Consider the following 24,230-nt stretch of genomic DNA (forward strand, 5'->3'; position numbering starts at 1 on the left):
GGGCAGGAGGCGGCCTCTCCCCTTGCCCTCTAGCCAGCACTCCTGACCTCCACGGGGTCACGGTCCCTTACAGGACCTGCAGGGCCTCCGGAGCATCCGCCCTGGCCTGACCCGCTTGTTCTCGGGGACCCCGTCAGTGCGACCTCCTGCCTCCTCACTCACGAAACACACGGCATGCACCCGCCTTCTCCTTCTGAGACGATGAACCCGAGGCACTGCCTTCTGGGCCATTCTGTGCCCCTGGCAAACCCGGTGCTCGCAGAGGGGCCAGACCATGGGAGCCGCCCAGGGAGGCACAGGCGGCTGCCCAGGGGGAGGAGCGGGCACGCGTGCTTCCCACTCACAGAGGAGCCCACAGGGAACACCCCCCTGCTCCCCGCACACCCTCATGGGTGTCGATCATCAGCTGGGGCGTCTGCGAGCGCCTGCAGGGCCCGGGGCAGCCCAGGGCCAGAGCCAGGTCGGGTGGGAGAAAAGCGAGACAAGGAGTCTGATCTAAACCCTCCTTGTGACGACAGTAAAAGGCCCGTGTGACTGAGCCATGCACACGGAGCCGCTGGGAGAGCAGGGTCCTCGCAGGGGTCTTTCACTGCCTGGAACCGGGTGTGTCTACCGTGTCCGACTTTTTACAATGGTCACACATTTAGGAGAAAAGGAGAAACAGAAGAAGCACATGGAGGTCGGAACCAAGTGAGCTCGGCCCGGGGCAGCGCTCTGCGTCTGTTCTCCCACGCGTGCTCTTCGGATTCTCCAGGAACTGCAAACGGCTTTTGAAATGAAACAAGCGAGAGAAGGCCCCACAGAGCGGGTTGAGGACTGTGAGGTCGTCCGCTCTGGAGGCCGGGACAAGAGCTCAGCACAAGCTGGGGAGTGTCTCCTGTTGGAGTCTCAGGTGGGGCCATCCAGGGTCGGCCTCCGCCGAAACCCTTCGCGGCTGGGCCACAGCGGGCCCTTGGGCGTGCAGAGCTGCGCAGTCCCTAACACACGGCGCCGCTCTCACCCCCACAGCCTGGGCCCACACAGCTGCCGCTATCCCCATCTCACAGGTGGGGTACTGACGCTTCGATGGGCTGGGTTACGCGTCTGCACTGCAGGGTGGAAAGCCAGCCCTGGGGCGAGGGCGCCAGGCTGGCCGCCCCTGGCCTGGCACTGAGCGCCCTGCTCTCCTCCCGTCTGCTCTGGCCCAGCCCGAGCGCCCTTACCCGATCCTCTGCTGCTCCTGCACGTCCAGCCGCTCGGCCCTCTGGATGACCTGCAGGATGGCCTCCACCTCGGCCGGGCTGAGGCACTGGCTCTTCCTCTGCTTCTCGGTCTGGTAGGTGTGCACAGACCAGCCTGTCTGCAGCCTCGGGAGAGAACAACACAGGCTGAGGCCACCCCGGTGCAGACCCCAACACCCCGCCAAAGCCACGGGGGGCGGGGGTCAGGGATGGGGAGCGGCCAGGCTCCACGTGCCGGCGCTGCCACCCACTCACAGAGACGGCAGCACCATCTCAGCCCCCCCGGGAGGTGGGAGCATGGAATGCGCCCGCTGTACAAATGGAGAAGGCATGGCCACAGTCACAGCCACGGCCACGGCCATGGTGTGTGAGGTTTTTGAGGGAGGAGCATAGAGGATGAGCAAACGAAGAATAGAACCTAGATCTGCATCACAGAAGACAGTGAGATGGCTCTTAGGAAGGGGTAGGAAATAACTGTAATTAGATTTAGCATGAACCTTGAGGATAAAAGGAGATTGACAGCATTTTGAAAAGACAGGGTTCGAGGGCAGGAGGGTAATGGAGCTGCATGAGAGGAGAGGTGGCCGGGGCAGGCAAGAAAGAGAGGTGGCTGGGGCCTGGCTCAGGGGCTCAGCCGTCTCCACTCCACTGGGCTGCGGTGACACCTCCTGTGGCTGTGGCTGTGGCCAGGGCCGAGCGCAAGGACTCAAACCCTTTCTGTTTTTCTGGGTGGGGAGAGGGTGGCAGCAGCCGGCCCAGCCCCCCACTCCCTGCCCTGGGTCCCAGCTTCTCCGAGACATTCTGTGCCAGGTTCTGGGAACAGAGATGGACAAATGGCAACGTCTGCGCCGTGAAGACTAGAATATGCTGGGGAGACAGACGCCCAATCAATGGCACAAACATTTATTTAATTAAAAATGACAAGAGCTATTTATTCCATGCACATTCGTTGATGCCAGGCTCATCGGTGCTGGGACACGCTGCTGGGGGGACTGCAGGTGGGTGTCAGGAGGCTGTATAATAAGGGGAACTGAACCAGTCAGAGGAGGGAGGGCACCAGCACCGCCACCTGTCCCGGCGGGCGCAGCTCCTACCCAGCTCCCTCAGGGCCCAGGGCCAGCCCGAGGCTCTGCAGACACCCCCCGCTGGACCTCATGTCAGCCTGCAAAGCAGGCCTCCCCATTCCTCAGAGGAGAGAAGAGCCCGGGCACAGCTAGATGCCTCTACCTTTCTAAAGGCAAGTCAGGAGTCGGCAGGCCTCCCGGCCAGGGGAGCTCCCACCTAGCATCTAGCAGCTGCCAACGGCCTGCCAGGCCCCCCCAGGGCCTCCTCTGAACCTCCCTTCCCACCTCTATCTGCTCACCCACTGAACCACGGCCATTAATGTTCTCACTGATTCCTGCCCCGCTCCCTAGCCCTGTCCCATCAGGCCCGTTCCCGCTATGGGCATGGCTGCCCCTGAGCATCGTGTTCCCCGAGGTGCCCCTCCTCAGAGCCAAAGGAGGCCACTCAGGTTGCAGCCCCCGGGGAAGAACCTCCAGGGGTGCCGGCACCCATCGGTACGTCCCCGGAGGGGGGGTCCCCATCCCCGGCCCCCGGGCCTCACATGCTATGCATCAGCAACAACTGCTCCCGGTTCCCCGGCCCTGGGCTGCATGCTGAAGCCAGGCCTTTGCTCACGCTGTGCCCTGCACCTGGGGAGCGTGCCCCCCCGCTAAGCCCCTTCCCGGGGTGCACTCCTGTGCTTTTGGACACGATCTTCACCAGGAGGCTCTTCTTGATCCCCTCCAAGGTGGTAAAGTGTCCACTCTCAGCTTTCATAAGGCCTGGGCAGAGCGCCAAGGAGTTGGTGGGGGCGGGGTGGAGGGGTGGGGGGGTGTCCCTGGTGTCAGATAAGCCTGAGCATCCCTTCATCTGTCAAACTGTGTCAGTTCCAGAGCCAGCATTTCCCAGTGGGACCGCAGTCAAAACAATGTGCCGTCAGAGGCTGAAACATTATGCTGAGGCAAGTGGGACCCTCGTCCTCCCCTCCGAATGCGAGTCCCTGGAGGACCAGGCCCTGCCCCATCCGGCCCTGCCCACCTCCCCGTCCTCCCTTTACCCCATTCACCGTCTCACTCACGCTCTGCATTCCCCTCAACACCGGCCTCCTGATAGGTCCTCTTCACGGTCCTTTTACCCCAGGGCCTTTGCACATGCCGTTCCTTCTTCCAGAAGCCCCTCCCCCGTATTTCCATCTAACATTTAACTCTCCTCCAGGATCAACACAAGTATCACACCCTCAGGGAAGCCTCTCCAATGAATCAGCACCCCTCCCACCCCCGCTGTCACAGCACATGGGTGAGTGTGTGTACAGAGCTCACTCCCCCCATGAGTGCCTGGAGCCGAGAGACCATGGTGGTCTCGCTGGCTGCTGTGCAACCAGTGCCAGGCACACCCTCAGGGTTCAGAAAATGTCCGATGGTGGCTGGAGGACAGAAGGACAGACCGAGTGAGAGCGAGGAAGGGCAATTTACCCAGGCTTCCCAGAGGGACCCTCAGCGCAGTGCCTGGGTGTGGGGATCTGTAGCACCCTCCTTTACCCAGGCATTACCAGGAGTCTGGCATTACAAGGAGGTTGGCATTACAAGGAGCCTGGCATTACGGCGGCACACCCTGGGGAGAAGATAAAAGCATTTGTTCCTCTAAAAGGTGCCACGACAGCTCTGGCTGCTGCTGAGTGCAAGACAAGGTCAGGGAGAACTGACGGAAATGCTGGAGGGGTGGCGAGGGGTCACCCTTAGCCCCAGAGCACAGCTCTCCCCGCCTCCTCCTCGTATCCCGCCAGGCAGGACACAGCTTGCCTGGCATCAGGAGAGAGGGAGAGGGGCTGGTTTCCTCCTGGTACTTGCCCTGTGGGGGCTGAGCCACCCGGTGAGAAGGACAAATTAACCGTTGTGCAAAGATTCCTGCGACTCGGGCAGGACTGCGCTCTTCTCGGGCATTTCAGACTCATTTCTCTCCCCTTTGATGTTGCGGTTCTGGGTCCCTGCAGGCTCCTCACATGTAATTGCAAAAAAAAATTTTTGAACTCGGTCCCATTTGGGAAATGCTGGCTCTGGTAACTGACACAGTTTGACAGATGAAGGGGACGCTCAGGCTCATCGGACACCAGGGACCCCCCAGCTCCCTGGAGAGACAGGAAACAGGAAGGCGGAGGGGCCTCTGCGAGCCCCTGGCCTTGAGCCAAAGGGGGACAGCAGGCAGAGGCCGTCTGAGCAGCACGGAGCTGCGGGGTCACCAGGAGGAGAGGCAGCAGGAAAACCAGGACCCCGAGGGGGCAGCCGGAACTGCAGGGACCGAGACGGGCCAGGAGGGGCCAGGAGCGTGGAGCAGCCCTGGGCGCCCGCCGGCTGTGTGTGTGTTTCGGCTCCTCGTTCACTCTGTCCCTCTGTCAGGGCCAGGCACCGATTACCAATGGGCCTCCAGCGCCCCGACCCAGGAGTCCCCGCCTCCAGGGGCTCAGGGGCTGGAGACGCAGGGACAGGTGGGTGTATGCTTCTCACAGAGAAGGGGAGGGAGTGGCCTGGCTCCCGGCAGCCTGTGGTGACCAAGAACACGGGTGCGGGCGTCAGGAGGGTCCCGGTGTGGCCCTGGCCCTGGCCGGGGCCCCGGCTCACTCTCCGCGCCTGCGAAATGGAGAGAAATTCCGCCTGGCGGTTACATGCGTGAACGGCTGTTCAGGGCCCAGCTCGGGGCGTGGAGCCTGGCGTCTACGCGAGAGGCACTTGTCTCCAAGCTTCTCTTTCTGGGTCCCTGGGACTGAATGTTGCCAAAGGAAGGAGGGAACCGCGACGGCGAAGGAAGGGAAGGCCGGCCCGGGCCTCGGAGGTACTCACTTGGCTCGCAGGGCGAGCTGCCGGTCATTGGGGCAGACCCACTGGTGGCTGCCGCTGCCGAAGATGGTGTCAGCCATGCTCGGAGCCCCAGCCAGCGTGGGCGTCACATCTAGGGGAGAAGAGGACAAAGAGAGAGCGCGTCACTGGCTGGGTGCAGGTGGCAGGCAGGTCCCGCAGGCCCCACACACGGGCACTGCCAACCTCTCCCCGTACGTTGCCCCTGACGCCTGGAGGCTCACCATCAGAATCACTCCTCCAGCCAAACTCTGTTCCCTCCAAACTCCTCTTTCAAAGGCTGGCAAACCCCTGGCGGGGTGGGAGGAGGCTGCGCCCTCCAAGTACAGCGCCTGCCATGCCAAGCACATCACCTCGCAGGAGGGGCCTGGGCAGGGGTGGGGGCTATGGCTAGACAGCCCCTCTTGGGGGAGGGGGTCCGGAGCAGCGGCCCAGGCACACGGGTGGCTGAGCCAGCTACCTTCCTCAGCTCTGCTAACGAGGCCTCACAGACGCTGCTCCCCGCGGGATTCGGCACAGCCAGCGATCCCGGTGCCAGAGCAGGAAGGAGGCAGAGAGAGGCGGCTGCAGCCAGGCTGCCACCCTGCACAGCTGCAGGGGACACGGCGTAGAGGGCGCCCTTGAAATCTGCAGAGACGTGACGCCGCTCCAGAACTCCCTGGCGGCTTACCTTCTGCAGCCTGGCCTACCGGCTCTCTCTTTGCCACCCAGGGTATGTGTCAGAGGGGAGAGAGCACAGAAGAGAGAGCTGGTTTTGAGGGAAGGAACCCCAGGGCAAAGACCAGGGCTGTGCTGAACTGTCACACTCCCCTGTCCAATCCCACCCAGTCCAGTGGCTCTCAAATACAGGACTTCTTTCTTTTTGTAAACGCCGATGTGATGGGAGAGAGATCCTGCATGTGCCCCCACCAGGGCCAGGGACCAAGCCTGCAACCGAGGTACGTGCCCTTGACCGGGATTGAACCCGGGACCCTTCAGTCCGCAGGCCCAGGCTCTGTCCACTGAGCCAAACCGGCCAGAGTCACAGGACTTCTTCCTTTACACTCTGAAAAATCACTGAGGTTGGAAATTAGTCTTGGCAGTTCCTCAAATGTTAAGCCATCTGACCCAGAAACTACTTCTAGGGACATGCCCAAGAGACCTGAAAAACACATCCACACAAAACCTTGTGCGTGAATGTTCACGGCAGCATTACGCATGATAGCCGAAGAGCGGCAACAATTCAAAGGTCCATCAACTGACAAAATAATAAAGAGTGGCTTATCAAACAACGGGATACTCTTTGGCCATAACACGGATAAACCTTGAAAGCATTAATCTAAGTCAAAGAAGCCAGACACAAAGACGACTACATATTGTATGGCTCTGTTTACATGAACTATTCCAAACACGCAAACCTAGAGACAAAGAGTAGATTAGTAGTTGTCAGGACTGGGTGGTGGTGTGGGGGGAAGGAGTGGGGAATGACTGCTGGGGGGTGCGGGGTTTCTTTTTGATGGAAATGTTCTGGAGTTAGTGGTGATGGTTGCACAACTTTGTGGAATACACGAAAACCACTGAATTCACCTTGAAAAGTGTGAATTTTATGGTATGAGAATTATATCTCATTAAATGTTTATAAAAATTCTTTTTTTAAAATATATTTTATTGATTTTTTTTTTTTTTTTACAGAGAGGAAGGGAGAGAGATAGAGAGTTAGAAACATCGATGAGAGAGAAGCATCGATCAGCTGCCTCCTGCACACCTCCCACTGGGGATGTGCCCGCAACCCAGGTACATGCCCTTGACCGGAATCGAACCTGGGACCTTTCAGTCCGCAGGCCGACGTTCTAGCCACTGAGCCAAACCGGTTCTGGCAAATTTTTATAAAAATTCTTGAGGACTCCAAGTGATGTGGGCTATATCTATGGATATTTTTAATATTAGATATTAGACAGAGAAAACACTTAAAATTCATTAAAAATAAAAAACCCATTGAATGTTCGCATTTTTTAAAAAATAACTATTCTCAAAACAAAAACCCTGAGTGAGACTAATAGCGTTGTTTGACGTTTTTACAAACCTATGTAATGGGTGGCTTAACAAAGCCAGCTGGGTGCTCACATCTGATTTTTCATCCAATCTTTTGCGATATGTGGTTTTATTCAAGTGCATGAAAGAAAGCCAGACTCTCACAGATACGTACCAAGGTTGGAAAGGGGGGCGCATTTCCAGATCATTGTGGCTAATCTTTCACACGGCACCAAAACTCAACAGTTGGTTATTTCTTAAAGATTAATTCTAATGTGGCATCTGAAACCATATCAATAAACTCTTCACATTTGCGAGACAATGAGACCAAATGTCTTATTATTATTATGAAAGTAATTTTGATCTTGTAGACCCCCTAATCTGTTGGGGACCCCCAGCCCATGGTTTGAAAAAGGCTGTTCCAGACCAGTGTCACCCATTTCTGTGATGACCAGCAGGGGAGCAGCGTGCAGACTTCAGCTAACTGACCCACAAAGGGACCAAGTCCATGACCTTGACCACAGGGGTCTCTCTATCCCACTCAGTAGGCACATTCAGGCACCTGCTTCCCACTGTGGACTGCCTCAGGGGAGAGGCGCATGGAGACCCCATGGCCAGGACACACTGGGATGCCTCCATCATCAACGGCCCCCTCAGATTTAAAGTCTGGATCTTCTCCCAAATGAGACTAACGTACAATCCAGGAAAACACAGGTGGGGTAAAAAAAAATGAGACTCACAAACAACTTTGCCAGGTGTACCGATTAATAATGTGGATTTTATAATCAAAGAAAATGCAATAATTTCAAGAGAAACATCAAAAGTGCTTTATTCAAAGTAATGTCCATCACTAGCTACACATGTCCCCCATCTTTCAGGTAATTTGTGGATACTGTCCCAATAGAACTTTTCTTGTTTTGAGGCAAACCATTCAGAGACCCAATTTTCCACTTCTTCGAATGTTTTGAAGTGCTGCTCAGAAAGCGCGTGTGCCATCGATGGGAACAAGTGGTCATCTGAAGGAGCAAGGTCTGGTGAATACAGCGGGTGGGTTAATGCTTCCCAGGCAAGATCTTTTAACATGTCTTTAACTGGTTTTGAAGTGTGTGATGGTGTGTTATCATGAAGCAAAATTACTTTGCCGTGTCTTCTGGCCTGTTCTGGTCGTTTCACGATCAAAGCGTGGTTCAAATTGATTATTTGTTGTTGGTAGCATCAGTATTAACGGTTTCACCTGGTTTTAGAAGCTCCTAATACACCACACCTTCCTGATCCCACCAAACACAGAGCATTGTCTTCTTTCCGAAGTGATCTGGCCTTGCAGTCGATGTTGATGGTTGACCTGGATCAACCCATGACTTTGTGCGTTTGGGATTCTTAAAATAAATCCACTTTTCATCGCCAGTCACAATTCAATGCAAAAAAGACTTTCTTTCGTGCTGTTGAAGCAACATTTTACTGATGACTTTTCAGTTTTCCATTTGTCTTTCGTTCAGTTGATGTGGCACCCATTTTCCTTCCTTTAAAATCTTTCCCATTGCTTGTAAACGATTGGAAATTGTTTGCTGAGCAAAGTTTAATCGTTCTGCAAGTTGTTTTTGAGTTTGACATGCATCTTCATCCAATAATGCTTGCAATTGTTGGTCTTCAAACTTTTTCGGTTGTTCTTTGTCTTTCACATCAAGATCATCACTTTTAAAGCGTTTACACCAGCTTTCACAAGTATCTTGAGATGGAGCATGTTCACCATAAGCTTCCCGAAGTATTCAGCAGCCCTTTTCTTCAAAATAAAGTAATGACTTAAAACTTCCCGCAAATGCTCTTTTTTTGGGCACGGAATTCGACATTTTTAAGCGTAAAAATATCTATGATCTTAACGCCTTCAGAAAATTTGACATATGAAGTTTTGAAGCTTGCTGTCAATACAACAAAGTAGCATACATATCAAATTGCATATAAATCAACATACGTGTAACTCCATCTATTGAAAAAAAATCCGCATTATTATCTAGTACACCTGCTAAACAGGTGTCCCACTTCCAGCCTTCAGTGCTCTGTGGTTCGTTTCATTTTTTAATTTGTTATCTTGTGAATAGCACAGTCACACTGCTGTGTAGGTGTCAAAAGCGTTACCCTGTTCCAACTAAACACTTAAAATATACTACAACTCGGCCGCCCTGTTTCTTTATTATTATTATTATATTAAAAATAAAGTGGACCCCCTCATCCGCGGACATGTGTTCCAAGACCTCCAGAGGATGCACGTACAATACCTCGGATACAGTTTCATGTGTAAATCAGGCGCAGTAAGAGATCAGTCCCAATAGCGCTGTGCTCGGGAGTCATTCGTACGTAAATAAGGGTGACCTGAACAGAAGCACCGCGATCCCGTGACAGTGGATGTGATAACGGACAGTTACTAAGTGAATAAACAGCGCGGATACGCTAGACAAAGGACAGAGCAGGGTGGCACGAGATGCCCTTATGCTACTCGGAACGGCGCACCATTTGTAACATGAATTGCTTATTCCAGGAATTTCCCATTTAATATTTTCAGTCGGCAGCTAACTGAAATCACAGCAAGTAAAACCGCAGAGAAGGAGGGGGGGCTACAGTATTCTGGGAGCTTTAAGGAATGGAAGTGGTGGTCCCTTCGGCTGGAGAGGCTGTGTCCTGGGTGAACTGGGTGCCCCAGCAGCCGCCTGTCATTGCCTCACAGATCTGCAGCTCCTGCGTCTGCCTGCAGGGGCCGCCACACCTCAGGCCGCTGCTGCCAGGACTGGAAGGCTCAGGGCCTTCCTGCCCATCCTGGGGCAGCTGGCACCGAGTTTGGAGGGCCCTTCCCTCTCTGCCAGGCATCCTCAGCGGGGCAGGGGGTGATCTCGGAGGGAGGGGCAAGCAGGGACCTCAGGGTGGGGAGCCCCTCTTCTACAGAAGCTTCTGAACCAAAAGGGTGTGGAGCTGGGCAGGGGGAGGAGGCGGGAAGAAAGAAGGGATCCTGTGCTCTCAGCTGGAACCTTCATCTCCTTTATGGTGGGACAGGCGGGGACATCCAGGAGGAGACAGCAGCAAACACAGGCAGAGACACAGCACGGCCTCAAGGCCCCAAACAAAGCACCCCCAATGAATTTCTAGGGGATGAACCCCATTTTAACCCTTTGAGTCAACTTCCAAGAGTTTGGGGATCCCTGGTAAGGGGCCCCAAACTAACATTTTTCTGTCCTCTGACCCATTTCTTTTCTTTTTTTTAAAAAAAAACTTTAGCCAAAGCAACTCTGACCATCCACAGGGTACTGTGTTTTGTTCTTAAATCTAATCATTGTTTCTGCTGTTGCACAGAAGAGAAAGGGAGGTTAAGAAGCTGGGAAAAGCCCAGCTGGCGTGGCTCAGTGGTTGAGTGTCGACCTATGAACCAGGAGGTCGCGGTTGGATTCCTGGTCAGGGCACATGCCTGGGTTGCAGGCTTGATCCCCTGTGTGGGGCGTGCAGGGGGCAGCCGATCAATGATTCTCTCTCATCATTGATGTTTCTCTCTCTCTCTCCTCCTCCCTTCCTCTCTGAAATCAATAAAAATACATTTTTTGAAAAAAGAAGCTGAGACAAGGTCACAGAGCTCCTATGCCAGTCTCCTAACCCTTCACCAATATTCCTTTCTCTGCGCCTTGTGCCGGACGTGTGGAGGGAAGAGTTTCAGAGCAGTGAGGACGGCGGAGAGAAGACTCAATTAGGGGAGAAAAACCCATGAAAGTCTGGCTTTTCCGCCCTGGCTGGGATGGCTCAGTTGGCTGAGCATCATCCCATGCACTGAAAGGTCACTGGTTCGATTCCCGTCAGGGCACAGGCCTGGTGTGTGGGCTCCATCCCCAGTAGGGGGTGTGCAGGAGGCAGATCATGGGTATTTCTCTCTCTCTCCCTCCCTCTCGACATCAATAAAAACATATTTTTAAAAAGTCTGGCTTTTATGAAAACTTACAGGAAGACCAGGGACAGCCTGGCCTCAGTTTCCTCCTCAGTACCCGAGGCCGGAGGGACTGCCCTGTGTGATTGCAATGCCCGCTTCTGCCCTGCCACGCTGCAGGAGGGAGGCACAGGGGGCAGGCAGGGGGCTCATGAAGGGTCCTGGGTGGGAGGCTGGTGGCTGCTCCAACCCGGGAGGCAGGATCCGAGCCCTCGCCCAGCCTCATTGAGGGTGCGGGAGGAGGAGTGCACCCCCGGGTGCCCCACCCCCTCATTCATGGAGCTTCAGGAAGATGAGCCCCTGGAGTCCATGCTGCAGGTCCAGGTGGGTGAGAGGGTGTTGCCTCCCGGGGCTGGGCATGGGCACTGGCGGGAGGGTCTTCACGAGGCCACGTCTGTGGCTGAGCAGCTTCATGGGGGTGAGAACTCGGCCCCACCCAGGGGCTGCTGGGCTGGGGCTGGCACCTCAGAAGGCACAGTTGTCCTTCGCCCACACAGAGCAACCGCGGGACAGATGGGAGAGGAAGGGCCGCTTGAGGAGCCGTATTTTAGGAAATTGCCAACGAAGCCAGCTTAGGTTCTCCCAACCTCTTCAGTCTGGGCCAGCTGCCGGCTCCCTGACTCGCCAGCCAGCCCGTCCCAGCTTCTCACGCCCTTCGACCAGGGCTCCCTGCCAAGCGGTGCCCACCACCACCCAGCACACCCTCCTGGGCTCCGCTCCCCATCCAGCGGGTCTCGGGGAGGAGCGTCAGGGAGGGCCCCTTCCCAAGGCCCTGCCGCGCCGGCCCAGACCCCCGGGAGCTGGGGCCTTACAACTTCCCGAGAGCGGGGTCCTGTGAGCTGCATGTGGATGTGCCCGTGTATTAATAAATGTCCATCTGTCTCGGACAGAAATCAAATGATGAGGGAACAAACCAGAGGCTCAAAGAAGCCGAGGAAAAGGCGGGGAAGGAGAACACACACATTCACAGGGGACGGAGGGCAACGGCAGGGCCTGGCGGGCAGAGGCAGCGCGGCCAGTGGGGAGAGGGCGCACAGAGCTGGTCCCTCTCTAAGCGAGGGGCGCGGGGGGGCATGGGCCATGGCCAGGCCTGTCGGAGTCCTTCCAGCGTGAGAGAAAGGCTGGGGAAGAGGCGTGTGTGCTGTGTGATGTGTAGTGTGTGTGTTGTATATGGGGTTGTGGTGCGTGTGTTGTGTATCATGTGTGTGCAGTGTTTGTGTATGTGTGTGTGATGTGTGTATGGTGTGTGTGGTATACGTATGTGTGGTCGTGTGTGGTGTGTGTGATATGTGTGGTGTGTGTGATACGTGTGGTGGGTGTATGTGTGGTATGTAAGTGAGGTGTGTGGTGTGGGGATGGTTGTGTATGGTGTGTGTGGTGTTTGTGTATGTGTGTGATGTGTGTGGGGGGTATATGTAGGGGGGTGATCGTGTATGGTATGTGTGTCTGATGTGTGTGATATGTGTGAAATCTGTGCTGTGTGTGATATGTGTGGTGTGTGTGTGGTATGTGATATGTATGGTGTGTGTATCTGATGGGTGTGATATGTCTGGGGTGTGTGTGTGTGTGGTGTGTGATATGTATGGTGTGTGTGTCTGATGTGTGTGATATGTGTGGTGGTGTGATGTGTGTGGTGCATGTGATGTGTCTGATATATGTGATATGTGTGGTGTGTGATGTGTGTGATATGTGTGGTGTGTGTGGTGTGTGTGGTGTGTGTGATATGTGTGGTGTGTGATATGTATGGTGTGTGGTGTGTATGACGTGTATGTGGCGTGTGTTGTATGTGATATGTATGGTGCGTGTGAGATGTGTGTTATGTGTGTGGTGTGTGATATGTATGGTGTGTTGTATGTGATATGTATGGTGTGTGTGAGATGTGTGTGGTGTGTGTGGTGTGTGTGGTGTGTGTGGTGTGTGTGGTGTGTGTGGTGTGTGTGGTGTGTGTGATGTGTGTGGTGTGTGTGGTGTGTGATACGTGTGTGGGGGTGTGTTCTGCTGGGGAAGGAAGCCGGCCCTGGGGGAGGTGGACGTTCTACCGGAGAACCGGCCCCAGAGGCCTTCCTTCTGTGACGTGCTGCCGTCTCTCCGACTCCCCGGGCCCTGCGTCCTCTCTCTCCACCCCACACCGGCCGGGTACAAGGCAGGTGCGCGTGAATATCTGCTCAATCGAACGCCGTCCTCAGAGATGGCCTTTCCCAGACAAGGGGGCAGCCAGACACCGAGCCAGACGTGTTCGGAGCAGACACGGCTCTACCCACCTCGGCAGCTTGTCTGCTCACAGCAGCCTGTTCCTCGGGGCTCCCGGGGCCAGTGTGCCCACGGGCTCCGCCTGAGAGCCGAGCAGCTCCCGGGGCCAGTGTGCCCACGGGCTCCGTCTGAGAGCCGAGCAGCTCCCGGGGCCAGTGTGCCCACGGGCTCCGTGTGAGAGCCGAGCAGCTCCCGGGGGCCAGTGTGCCCACGAGGCCGCCAGGTGCCGCCTGCACCGGGGCCAGTGTGCCCACAAGGCTGCATCCTGAGTGCGTCCCAACCCTGCAGCAGGGGCTCAGGGGACCATATTGGGGGGGGGGGGGCGGGGGGGGGGGGAGAAGGAACAGGAGCTGCCTGGTGATGATTTCCTGAGAAATTCCTGGGGGAATGGAGGGTCGCCAGCCAGGTACCTTCTGAGGCAGCGCTGTGAGAACAAACATTTGCCCGGGGAGATCCGATTCCTGTCTCCCTCAAGTCAAAAAGCTAGCCACTGGGTGTCAGTCACCGCAGCCAAATGCCGTGGTCACAGCCGCTCCCCACGGAGCAACCGGCATCGCACAGCCGCCATGGCAGTCTCCTGGGCACTGAGAACATTAGGAAGAAAAAGCAGCCTACACTCGCTCATCACCCCCTCCCCAAATGAAGACTCTGAACATCCTAATGTAAGATCTTCCCATGTTTCTAGGTTTTCGTGTATAGATTTTAAATAAAATTCGCTTTTTATTACATCCTCTGTTTGCTCCGCTTTCTTATCACATTGCAGCTTTTCACATTATTAAAAGTCCTCAAAAAACGCCTCTCGACTGCAACTGTGTTCTGGATACATTTCATCGTTTTCCTGCTTGGAGGCACATAGATTACTTCCAGTCCTGCTCTGTTCTACTCAGCCCTGAAGTGGGTGTCCTGGGAGAGAAGTCTCTGTGCCCATCCGTGCTTATTTCCTCGGGACAAATTCCCACAGGGGAAAGGAAGTGCACTTTTTTCACGCATTTTTGAGATTTTACTGCAGGAATGCTCACAGCCGCTCAAAGCTCTCAGACACAGGCTCTCCAAAGAGTGTGTACAACTGTTCACGACAAAAGATCTGCTGGAGGCAACGTGTCCCCCCTGATAACGTGCATTTTGCATTTCCCCTGGTCAGAGCCGAAGACAGAAGAACCTATCTGTAAATCTCCAATAGGGTGGTTTTAATAATGCGATCGCGCATAAAAGGCCTCTTCTCCACAAACATCCGAGTCTACTTAAAAGAAGGCCTCTCCCCTGTGACAGACTCGTGGGCTCAGAACCCAGTCACGGGAGCACCGGCCTGAGAGCCCTGAGTGACCCGGGCACCTCTAAGCCCAATGTTCTTCTTTAAAAAAATAAATTAAAAATAAATAAATAAATAAAATAAATAAATATATATATATATATATATATCTCCTGGGGATTGGGCCTAAACCTGCAGTCAGACATCCCTCTCACAATCCTGGACCACTGGCTCCTAACCGCCTCTGCCTGCCGGCCTGATCACCCCTCATTGCCCCCCCTGCTGGACTGGTCACCCCAAACTGCCCCCCTGCTGGCCTGATCACCCCTAACTGCCTCTCCCTGCCAGCCTGATTGCCCCAACTGCCCCCCCCCGCCAGCCTGGTTGCCCCCAACTGCCCCCCTGCCAGCCTGGTCACCCCATGCAGCCTACTGCTCAGCGGTTTGGTCGTCCCTCACTAACTCCTCCTGCTGGCCTGGTCGCCCCCAACTGCCCCCCTGCCGGCCTGGTCGCCCCATGCAGCCTGTTTGATCATTGGTTTGGTTGCAATTGTTGCTTAGGCTTTTATACAGATAGATATTTGTATTGATTTTAGAGAGGAAGGGGGGAGAGAAACATCAATGACGAGAGATAATCATAGACCGGCTGCCTCCTGCATGCCCCACACTGGGGATCGAGCCGCAACCTGGGCATAAGCCCTGACCGGGAATTGAACCGACCTTCTGGTTCATAGGTCGACACTCAACCACTGAGCCACACCGGCCGGGCGAGCCCAATGCTCTTCTCTAAAATGGGTGGGGTCTCTGTCCACCACAGGCTCGCAGTGAGGATGAAATGACTCCACATGGCCACCAGCCAGGAACACACTGCGTTTGACACCCAGCCCTTCAAAACGTACAACGAGTTTAGCACCGGGGTGGGGAGAGGTGGGGGGACATGGCCAGTGGCAGCAGTCTCTAAGCTGTACCTGACTTCAGAAAAAGATACCTGGACGGTCAAACCACCTGCCCTCAGAGAAGGATCACACACGGGTCCCTGCCCCACCTACCGGGGCCAGGATGGGGACAGAGGCAATGTCCCAGCAAGGACAGCTCCTCTCACCCACACCCGTGCCCTGGCGTGGTTCTCTCTCCCACCTTTAGACCCGGCATTCTCTCTGCCTTGATTTTATCTCTGGGGAACTTTCACTGAATCAAGGGTGTCGGGTGGATGTACTGCCTCGTGGGAAGAGAAGAGATGCTACAGGGAGAACAGCGGGAAGAGGAGGGTGGAATGGAAGGGCTGAAGGGAGCCGCGGGGCTAGGAGGGGACTGTGTGCAAAGGCAAGCACAGGGCACCAGCAAGTGCTGGAGACCAAGGGATGAAGCGCACCCTTCCACCCAGGCGTGGAGGTTTTCCCCGAGCTGCCGAGGCCTGAGGAATGACATGTGCGGCGCAGCCAAGAGCAGCGGCCGGCCCACAGACTCAGGAGCAATAAGCAAAGGCTGTGAACCACCGAGTTTGGGGGTGGTTTTATGCAGCATTATCATGGCAACATGTAGCTCATACAAATGGCATTTGGCGAAGAAAACCCCATCCCTGACCTCCGTACCTGGCCAAACCCTCTCAGAGCTGCTTAGAGCTTGATGTTCAGACGTGTGAGCAGTGGAAAGGCCAAGAGACCAGACGGGGAGGCGAACAGGAGACCCGAGAGGCGAGGAAAACCCACTCTGCTGCTGGCCGGTGGGGCACCATCTCGATTCCCTGTGTCAGGGCACATGCCTGGGTCGCGGGCTCAATCCCCAGTAGATGCCGGGAGCCGGTCCATCCTTGCTGTTTCAAGGGACCTGGCATATTTGGCATACGGTTCTTAATATGTTTGCTCACCTTCTTGGCGCTGTGTTTTAACCAAAGTCACCTCTCCGAGAAAGGTTGAATCCCCAGGTAGGGATTTTCCCCTGAAGTTAGGGAGGGAATAAAACCCCTCAACTAAGTGCCAGGCGGGTAATTAATCCCTTTAACTACGAACAATCATGCTTAAACTACATAATCTTTTCTCCCTGGAATGGAGATAAGAAACGCCCTAACCTTTGTAATAGAGATTGATAGGATTGAATCAACTGGTATAAATACAGTTGTAACAAGACAGAAACACTCAGAACTTAGAACAGAATCAAGAAGACAGAACCTACACGGAGCCTGGAGACAGAAGAACTTCGCTGGAGAGAGCATGCCGGAGGATCCTGGAGAGGGACTGGCCTCGGAGCCTAGAGACAGAGCCTAGCGGGAGAACATGGCAAGGGATCCTGGACTGAACCTGACTACAGAGATTGGCAGGAGAACCTGACTGGAACCTGGACACTGAACCTGACTGGAGAGCCTGGACAGAACCTGGCTGGAGAACCTAGCGAGGGAACATGGCTACAGAACCTCGCTGGAGATCCGAAGCAGAACCTCTCTGGAGATCCGGGCTGGAGATCCTGGCTAGGCTGCTGATCAACTGAACGCTGTCTCCGTGACATTCCTTCTTCGCCGACTCCGTCCACACCTTTGGGGACCCCTGGACCCGCTGGGGTTTGGACCCCGGCATCTGGCGCCCGAACAGGGACCCCTAGGTAAGCGCCCTGCACTCGGGACGGATCGGACTCCACCGTAGGAAGAGGGTGGATAGTCTTCGCCGACTCCGTCCACACCTTTGGGAACCCCTGGAAAAGGATTCCCTTAGGTAAGCCCCCCCGATTGAGAACCCCACACTCGGGACGGATAGGACTCCACCAGGGTGCTACAGACCCCCCCTATAGAGGATAAGTAGGGTAAGAAGGTGGATAGTACAGAACTTAGATTGAGAAGATGTGCCATACTGAGTCCAAAGAAAGAAGACTCTGTATTGATCTTTAGATTAAGAAGATGTGCCATACTGAGTCTAAAGAAAAAAGACTCCGTATTGATCTTTTAACATATATGCTTGTTAGCAGAGAAATTAAGGTTACTCCCAGTCAGACAGAACATTTTATACAAGAAATACGTCCATGCTTTTCTGAGGAAGGAAAGGTGCCGGAAAGGTAAATGTAGAGGCATGGGAGAAGGTAGGCCCAAGGAGCCTTATCCTTAACCCCACTGCAGCCTTTCCACCCCGGGAAAGTGCAGGATTGGCAAGCTCTCCCTGGGGTGATAGATCAGGACTCAGGTAATAGCAGAAAGCGCCAATCCTACTCTTAAAATGGATACAAGAGAGCGTTTCAGGTTTTTCTTTTTAATGCTTGCTTTTAAAAAATAAAAAAGGGGGAATTTGCCGGGAGCCGGTCCATCCTTGCTGTTTCAAGGGACCTGGCATATTTGGCATACGGTTCTTAATATGTTTGCTCACCTTCTTGGCGCTGTGTTTTAACCAAAGTCACCTCTCCGAGAAAGGTTGAATCCCCAGGTAGGGATTTTCCCCTGAAGTTAGGGAGGGAATAAAACCCCTCAACTAAGTGCCAGGCGGGTAATTAATCCCTTTAACTACGAACAATCATGCTTAAACTACATAATCTTTTCTCCCTGGAATGGAGATAAGAAACGCCCTAACCTTTGTAATAGAGATTGATAGGATTGAATCAACTGGTATAAATACAGTTGTAACAAGACAGAAACACTCAGAACTTAGAACAGAATCAAGAAGACAGAACCTACACGGAGCCTGGAGACAGAAGAACTTCGCTGGAGAGAGCATGCCGGAGGATCCTGGAGAGGGACTGGCCTCGGAGCCTAGAGACAGAGCCTAGCGGGAGAACATGGCAAGGGATCCTGGACTGAACCTGACTACAGAGATTGGCAGGAGAACCTGACTGGAACCTGGACACTGAACCTGACTGGAGAGCCTGGACAGAACCTGGCTGGAGAACCTAGCGAGGGAACATGGCTACAGAACCTCGCTGGAGATCCGAAGCAGAGCCTCTCTGGAGATCAAGACCAGAACTTGGCTGGAGATCCTGGCTAGGCTGCTGATCAACTGAACGCTGTCTCCGTGTCATTCCTTCTTCGCCGACTCCGTCCACACCTTTGGGGACCCCTGGACCTGCTGGGGTTGGACCCCGGCAAGTAGAGGGTGTGCAGGAGGCAGTTGATCAATGTTTCTCTCTCACTGATGTTTCTATCTCTCTCCCTCTCCCTTCCTCTCTCTTAAAAAACAAAAAAAATCAATAAAATAAAATAATACAATTAAAAAACACCACCACCTAGTCCACTCCCCCTCCCATGCCAGAGCCCGAGCCCGAGGAGAGGGGTCTGTGAAGGGCCCGGAGCCTGCTCAGGGGCCTGTGCGGGGCCGGAGAAGAGGCTCCATGCCAGGGCCCGGCCTGAGCTGAGGCCTGCGGAGCTGCACGGGGCGGACGCCGGACGCCGAGCCTGCACCCGCCTCTGCAGGGAAGGTGTGTGACCTGCAGTCATGCCTGCCCTGGGCGTGGGAGGGGAGAGTGGCGGGTGGCACGGCCGCTACTGCCAGGCTTGCCATCCAGACAGCTGGCGGGGAGGAGGGGAGGCCCACAGGAGGAGAAAAAGCAGGGACAAATAGAAAAGAATACTTGCCACCCAGCGGTGCTTCCCGAGGCCTCGGCGACACCTGTGAGAGCCGCCGGCTCTACACCCAGGTATTAATATTCCAGGGAACCCTAGCAACAGCCCTGGCATCTGCTCTGTTACTATGACACGGGAAACATGATAACAGCAACAAGATAAGGTGAGCCGACACATCGACATTTCCTCCGCCTGCCGCCCGCAGTGGGAAGATAAACGATTCAGACAGGGGGCCCCCGAAGGCCTGTCGGAAACCCCAAGGAGCATCTCTGGGGTCTGGGGCTGATTACGCAGGAGGCGGGGCTCCAGGGGCTCCAGGAGATGACAGGAGCCCAGGGAAGCTACTGCCTGCGCCCTCCCCCCCGCCCCGCCCCGTTTGGTTCCCTCCCACTCCTGCTCAGACTGTGGCAAACGCTTCCCAATGGCCTCTGGACCTCCTGTGGCTCCTCTCACTCCCTTCACTTGCAGCCAGAGAGGTTGTCCTTAAAGCCTAGGCCAGGCCATGCTCAAAAGCCTTCCGTGGCTCCCCACCGCCAAAGGGAGAAGCCAGGCCGCACTCCAGGCATCCACGAGCGGGCCCACACTGCCCTCCAGTCTCACCGCCACCACCTCCCTCCACAAACTCACGCTCCAGCCACCTGGAACCGGCCGGGCTTGGCTGCTCAGCCTTCTCCCAGGAACTTCCTATGGAACCGCCTTTCCTGCACCCTGTCTACCCAGAGGCCCAGCACCGTCCTCTCGGACTTCTCCAGCTCCTCCCCCCTCAACTCCCATTGGAATCAACCCATTGCCTCCCACCAGCATTTCTTTTTCTTTGGTAATCCCACCTGAGGATATTTTTCCACTGATTTTCAGAAAGGGGAGGGGGGGAAAGGATGGAGGAGAGAGAGAAACATCGATGTGAGATACATTGATCAGCTGCCTCCCACACATGCCCCGACCTGAGCTGGGAATCGAGCCTGCAACCCAGGTACGTGCCCTTGACTGGAATCAAGCCCAGGACCCGCCAGTGCGAAGGCCAACGCTCCATCCACTGAGCCAAACCGGCCAGGGCTCCCCCAGCACCTCATTCTCCTTGTATCCGAGGGGCACTTTCCCTGTCACCCTCGGAGACTGCAGCCCTCAGGATGTGCCTTGGGGTCCCCGGGCTCGCAGGGCCCAAAGCAGGGCGGCAGGTGGCCAGCACACGTTCACTTCCCCCGGGACCCCACCGCGCCCACGGACTGGCGCCCAGGCCCGGCCTGGATGCGAAGGCCCTGCAGTGTGACCTGCCGCGCCTTCACCTCCTTCCTCCCAGCCCCGCGGGCCGTGCGCTGACCAGGTCTCACCTGTGACCCCGGCCTCTGCCAGGTGGGTCACACCAAAGAAAACCACGGGAAATCTAGGAAGGACTCCAACGTGAGGAATGGCAACCGTGGCACCACCGGGCAAGTCAATGGCAAAATGACAAATGACCTGGAAAGAGTGACGGCAAGACCAGGTGCAGGGAGTGGAAACCGATGGCAGGCGCCCTGTCGGCACAGACCTGCGTGGAAAACGCCGAGGCCATGAGCTGGTGCAGGGCAATGGGTGGGATGATGGGTGAATGCTTTCCAGCGATCCCCTTCCACGGAGGATTCGGTGAGAGTCTGACCGACAAAGGCACCCGCCCTGTCCGCGTCCCCCGGCTCAGCGACCTCCTCTCGGGTGGGGCTCTCTGAAACCCTGCAGCCCCTGCAGCCTTTCCCGTCTGTGCCCTTGGAGGAGCATCAGCCCGGACGCCCCGCGGCCCGCCCGTGGCACATCCCCGCCGAGTCAGAGAGCTAAGCATCTGCTCTGTCCCCAGAAGGGCAGGCAGCAGCCACCGGGCTTCATCACTCTCCTTCGTTCCACAGACACTCACCGAGGGCCGACGATGCCCAGTTCGCTGCCCGGTGGGCAGGGCTGCTTTTGGCGGCCCCGGGAGACGTCCCTCACTCGTCACCGCGGGGTCTCCTCCCCAGGAAATTAATGCTCCCCTGGCACACCCATTCCGGCGGACCAGATCCCTGCCTGTCTTTGTGTCAAGCGAAGGCCGTTTTCTCACTCCCAGGCTGAAATGCTTCAAAGCCTCCGGGTGAGATGAGACGCAGAGCATCCCCCCGCCCCTCCCCTGCAGGGGCCAGCCTCCCGACTTCGACAGTCACAGGCTCACTCTGCCTACCTACGTGTCCCAGAGGCCGTTTCTGAAAGGCCTGAGGCAGGGCAGGGAGACGCCCCCAGTCAAGGCGATCACCGAGCTGAGGCCACAGGGTAAACCAGGCTCCTCGGTCAAGAGTGAACCCGGGAACAGAGGGAGGAGGGAAGCCTCCCAGGCTGGCTGCAGGGCGAGTGCTCCCAGGGCACATGGCGTTAGCCTTCTAGGGCCTCTTAACGAAGGACACAAGCTGGGAGGCTTGGGACAGTTCTAGAGCCCAGAACCCCAGACCAAGATGTGGGTGGGGCAGGATTCTCTCTGAAGGATCTGGGGAGGTATCTGCCCCGTGGCCACTCCAGCGGCTGGGGTTGCCGGCAATCCTCGGCTTGCGGCCGCATCACGCCAACCTCAGTCTTCATCTTCACAGGCCTCCTTCCCTCTGCGCCTCCACATGGCCCCTCCCTGTGCCTCCGGTCTTCACGCGGCTGTCTTCCCTCTGCTGTCTCTCTTCCTCTTCTAAGGGCACTTGTCATGTTGGATTCAGATAAAGGAGAGGCCGATATGACCTCATCTTAACGAATTACACCTGCAATGCCGCTATCTCCAAATGAGGTCACATTCGTGGGATCTGGGGGTTAGGACTGCAACATAAACTTTTGGGGGACAAAATTCACCCCCTTCTACATGGGGAAACAGAACCCAGAGCCTAACCTTGGGGGGTGGATGGCAGCAGGCACCGTGGACCCCTTGGTAGGTGTGCATGGACCATTAAGCTGTTCTAAAGTGGCCCCTGAGGCCCTGAGTGCTGAGGACCAGGACAGAGAGCTCCCATGATGGATGCCAGGAGAGGACACAGGAAAAGCATCTCCTCTGGTCACTGCTTGTCTGGGGAGTTCTTGACAGGCGAGCGGTGAACTTGGATGGGAACAAATGATCTCTTTAAGTTTCACTAACCTACAACGGAAAATTTCTCTTGCCTTTACTTAGGAATATCAGCAACACACCACAGCATTATTACTACCTGTGCCTGGGTCCTTCCCCAGAGTCTCAGCTGCTTTTATATCACAATACAGTGTTACAGATAAGCTGAAATATTATTTATGCTTATCGCTGCTTTTAAATTATAGTAGTTATTAGACCCACCCACCACAAGGCTGTTTATGTAATGCTTCGGCGAGGAAGCACGCAGATTGCTATATCGAAAACCTGCTTTTTAAAAACACATCCTAATAGCTCCGAGTCAATATAATTGGTTTCCTCTAGAACCTGTTTGTGCATTTAAAACCATTATTTTTGAGAAAGTTTCCAGAGGCTTCACCAGACTGTCAGATAGGGGGCTGGTAGCACAAAGAAAGGACAGGAGATGGAGTGAGAACCTGACAGGAAGGTTATCAGAATGAAATCAGGCCTCAGGGTAAGCAGGTGTCCAGCCCCAGGGATTCTCTGCTCAGAAAATGGCTAGGTCCTCCGGGGGCGGCCAGGCCCCTGGTTCACGCTGGGGGGTTCATGCTGTCTGTCTTTTAGCGCAGAAACACACGCCTGCTGCCATGTCTGCAATGTGTGTGCATGTGGCAAGTCCCGGGCAAAGGGAATTTTTGCAGAGAAAATCTGATTTTAGATCCCACCTGTGAGCTGCTTGGTGGAGGAGCCCAAGAGAAACCTCTCTGTGAAGCAGAGAAGCTTCCGGAAGGAATGCAGAACACCCTCCTCACCTGCTGGGTAAGTCCAATCCTCAGGTGTGCTGACGGGGGCAGTCCTCCCGGTCCCAGAGCAGCTTCCCACACTCTGGCTTCCCAGTGCCCCGCACGACCCCAGCAGCGCGCCAGCTCTCAGGTGGCTCTGTGGGGCTCTGCCAGGGACTTCCTCCTCCTTCCGCGCTTCAGCGGAGCTGGGCAGGACCCTGCCCCTGGCTGTTTGCTCAGAGCCAGTAGCCAAGGCAACCCCCGGCTGACCCAGCCTGCTATCTGCGGGCCAGCTGCCCCGCTCGTTCATGGAAACACAAACAGACGTTTCTCTGTTCCAACTCCAAGGTTAAGTGCCGTGCTGCCTGGAGACCAGCTGTCACCTCTCTGCACACTCCCCGTTCCGCCAGCACAGGCTGAGACCCCAAACAAGTGGGGGTGCCCGTCATGAACCACCATAGCGAGGACTGCTGGGGTCTCAGGCAATGGTTGGAGGGGACCTGAGAGAGGGGGGACACCCCCAGAGAGAAGATGAGCAGGGGAAAGGCCAAACAGAGCCACTAGCATTTTGCTAGTCATTTGCAAGGTTTTCAGGGGGAGCCCACACATTAAAGCATGCCTGCATATGCTCAGCTTAACCCTGAGCTACCAAACGGGGAAGGGACAGCAGCCGGCTCGACAGGAAACTGCCTGCCTGCCGGGTGCTTTGGCTGGCAGACCACCTGAGTTTATCATAATCCTCAGGGGATGGCATGCCCCCCTCTCTTCCAGAGAAGGGGCGCAGACCCAACTTTTGGGAGGCAAAGCCTCTCTCTCAAGGCCACCCAGCTGGCCCCTGGCACTCAGCTTGGCTCAACTGACTGAGCTGAGCCCAGGCCCTTTCTGTCACCCTCTCTGCCTCATTCAGCACCTGGCGCCCAATGAAAGCAATGGGCCGGGGGGCACCCTCCAGGCATCCACCGCGTTCCCAGAACGCAGGAGTGTGCCCGGAGTTTACAGAAGCTGAGACGTGCGGGGACTGGCCAACCAGCAGTTCTGAGAAGCCCGGGGTTACCTGGGCTGGTGCAGCCCGGGCCTAATGCAGAGAAGGCAGCCTGGCCTGGGGTTCCCAGAGCAGCGGCTGGGAGTAGAGGTGCGAGGCCCAGGACATGGGCGACAGGGGCCTCCGCCACCCTGTCTCAAGTGCTGCTCTCGTCCCACTCAATGCCCACAGAGCAGAGAGGCAGGAAGGCACAGGTCTCGGACGGCCCCTGCTCCCCACCATTCCCACTGCCTGACCC

General features: G+C 55.7%; 1 protein-coding gene across 1 annotated transcript in view; it reads right to left on the minus strand.

Moving 5' to 3' along the window:
• RPH3AL (rabphilin 3A like (without C2 domains)) overlaps positions 1-23,157 on the minus strand; it is a 94,252-nt gene extending 71,095 nt beyond the window's left edge. Inside the window, 3 exon segments of the mRNA XM_059669206.1 lie at positions 1,203-1,346; positions 5,099-5,207; positions 22,981-23,157. Coding sequence (XP_059525189.1) covers positions 1,203-1,346; positions 5,099-5,175 — 221 coding nt within the window. The 5' untranslated portion in view covers positions 5,176-5,207; positions 22,981-23,157.
• Positions 23,158-24,230: the final 1,073 nt, after the last annotated feature.

The sequence above is a fragment of the Myotis daubentonii genome, chromosome 16, assembly GCF_963259705.1.
Source record: "Myotis daubentonii chromosome 16, mMyoDau2.1, whole genome shotgun sequence".
NCBI lineage: Eukaryota > Metazoa > Chordata > Mammalia > Chiroptera > Vespertilionidae > Myotis > Myotis daubentonii.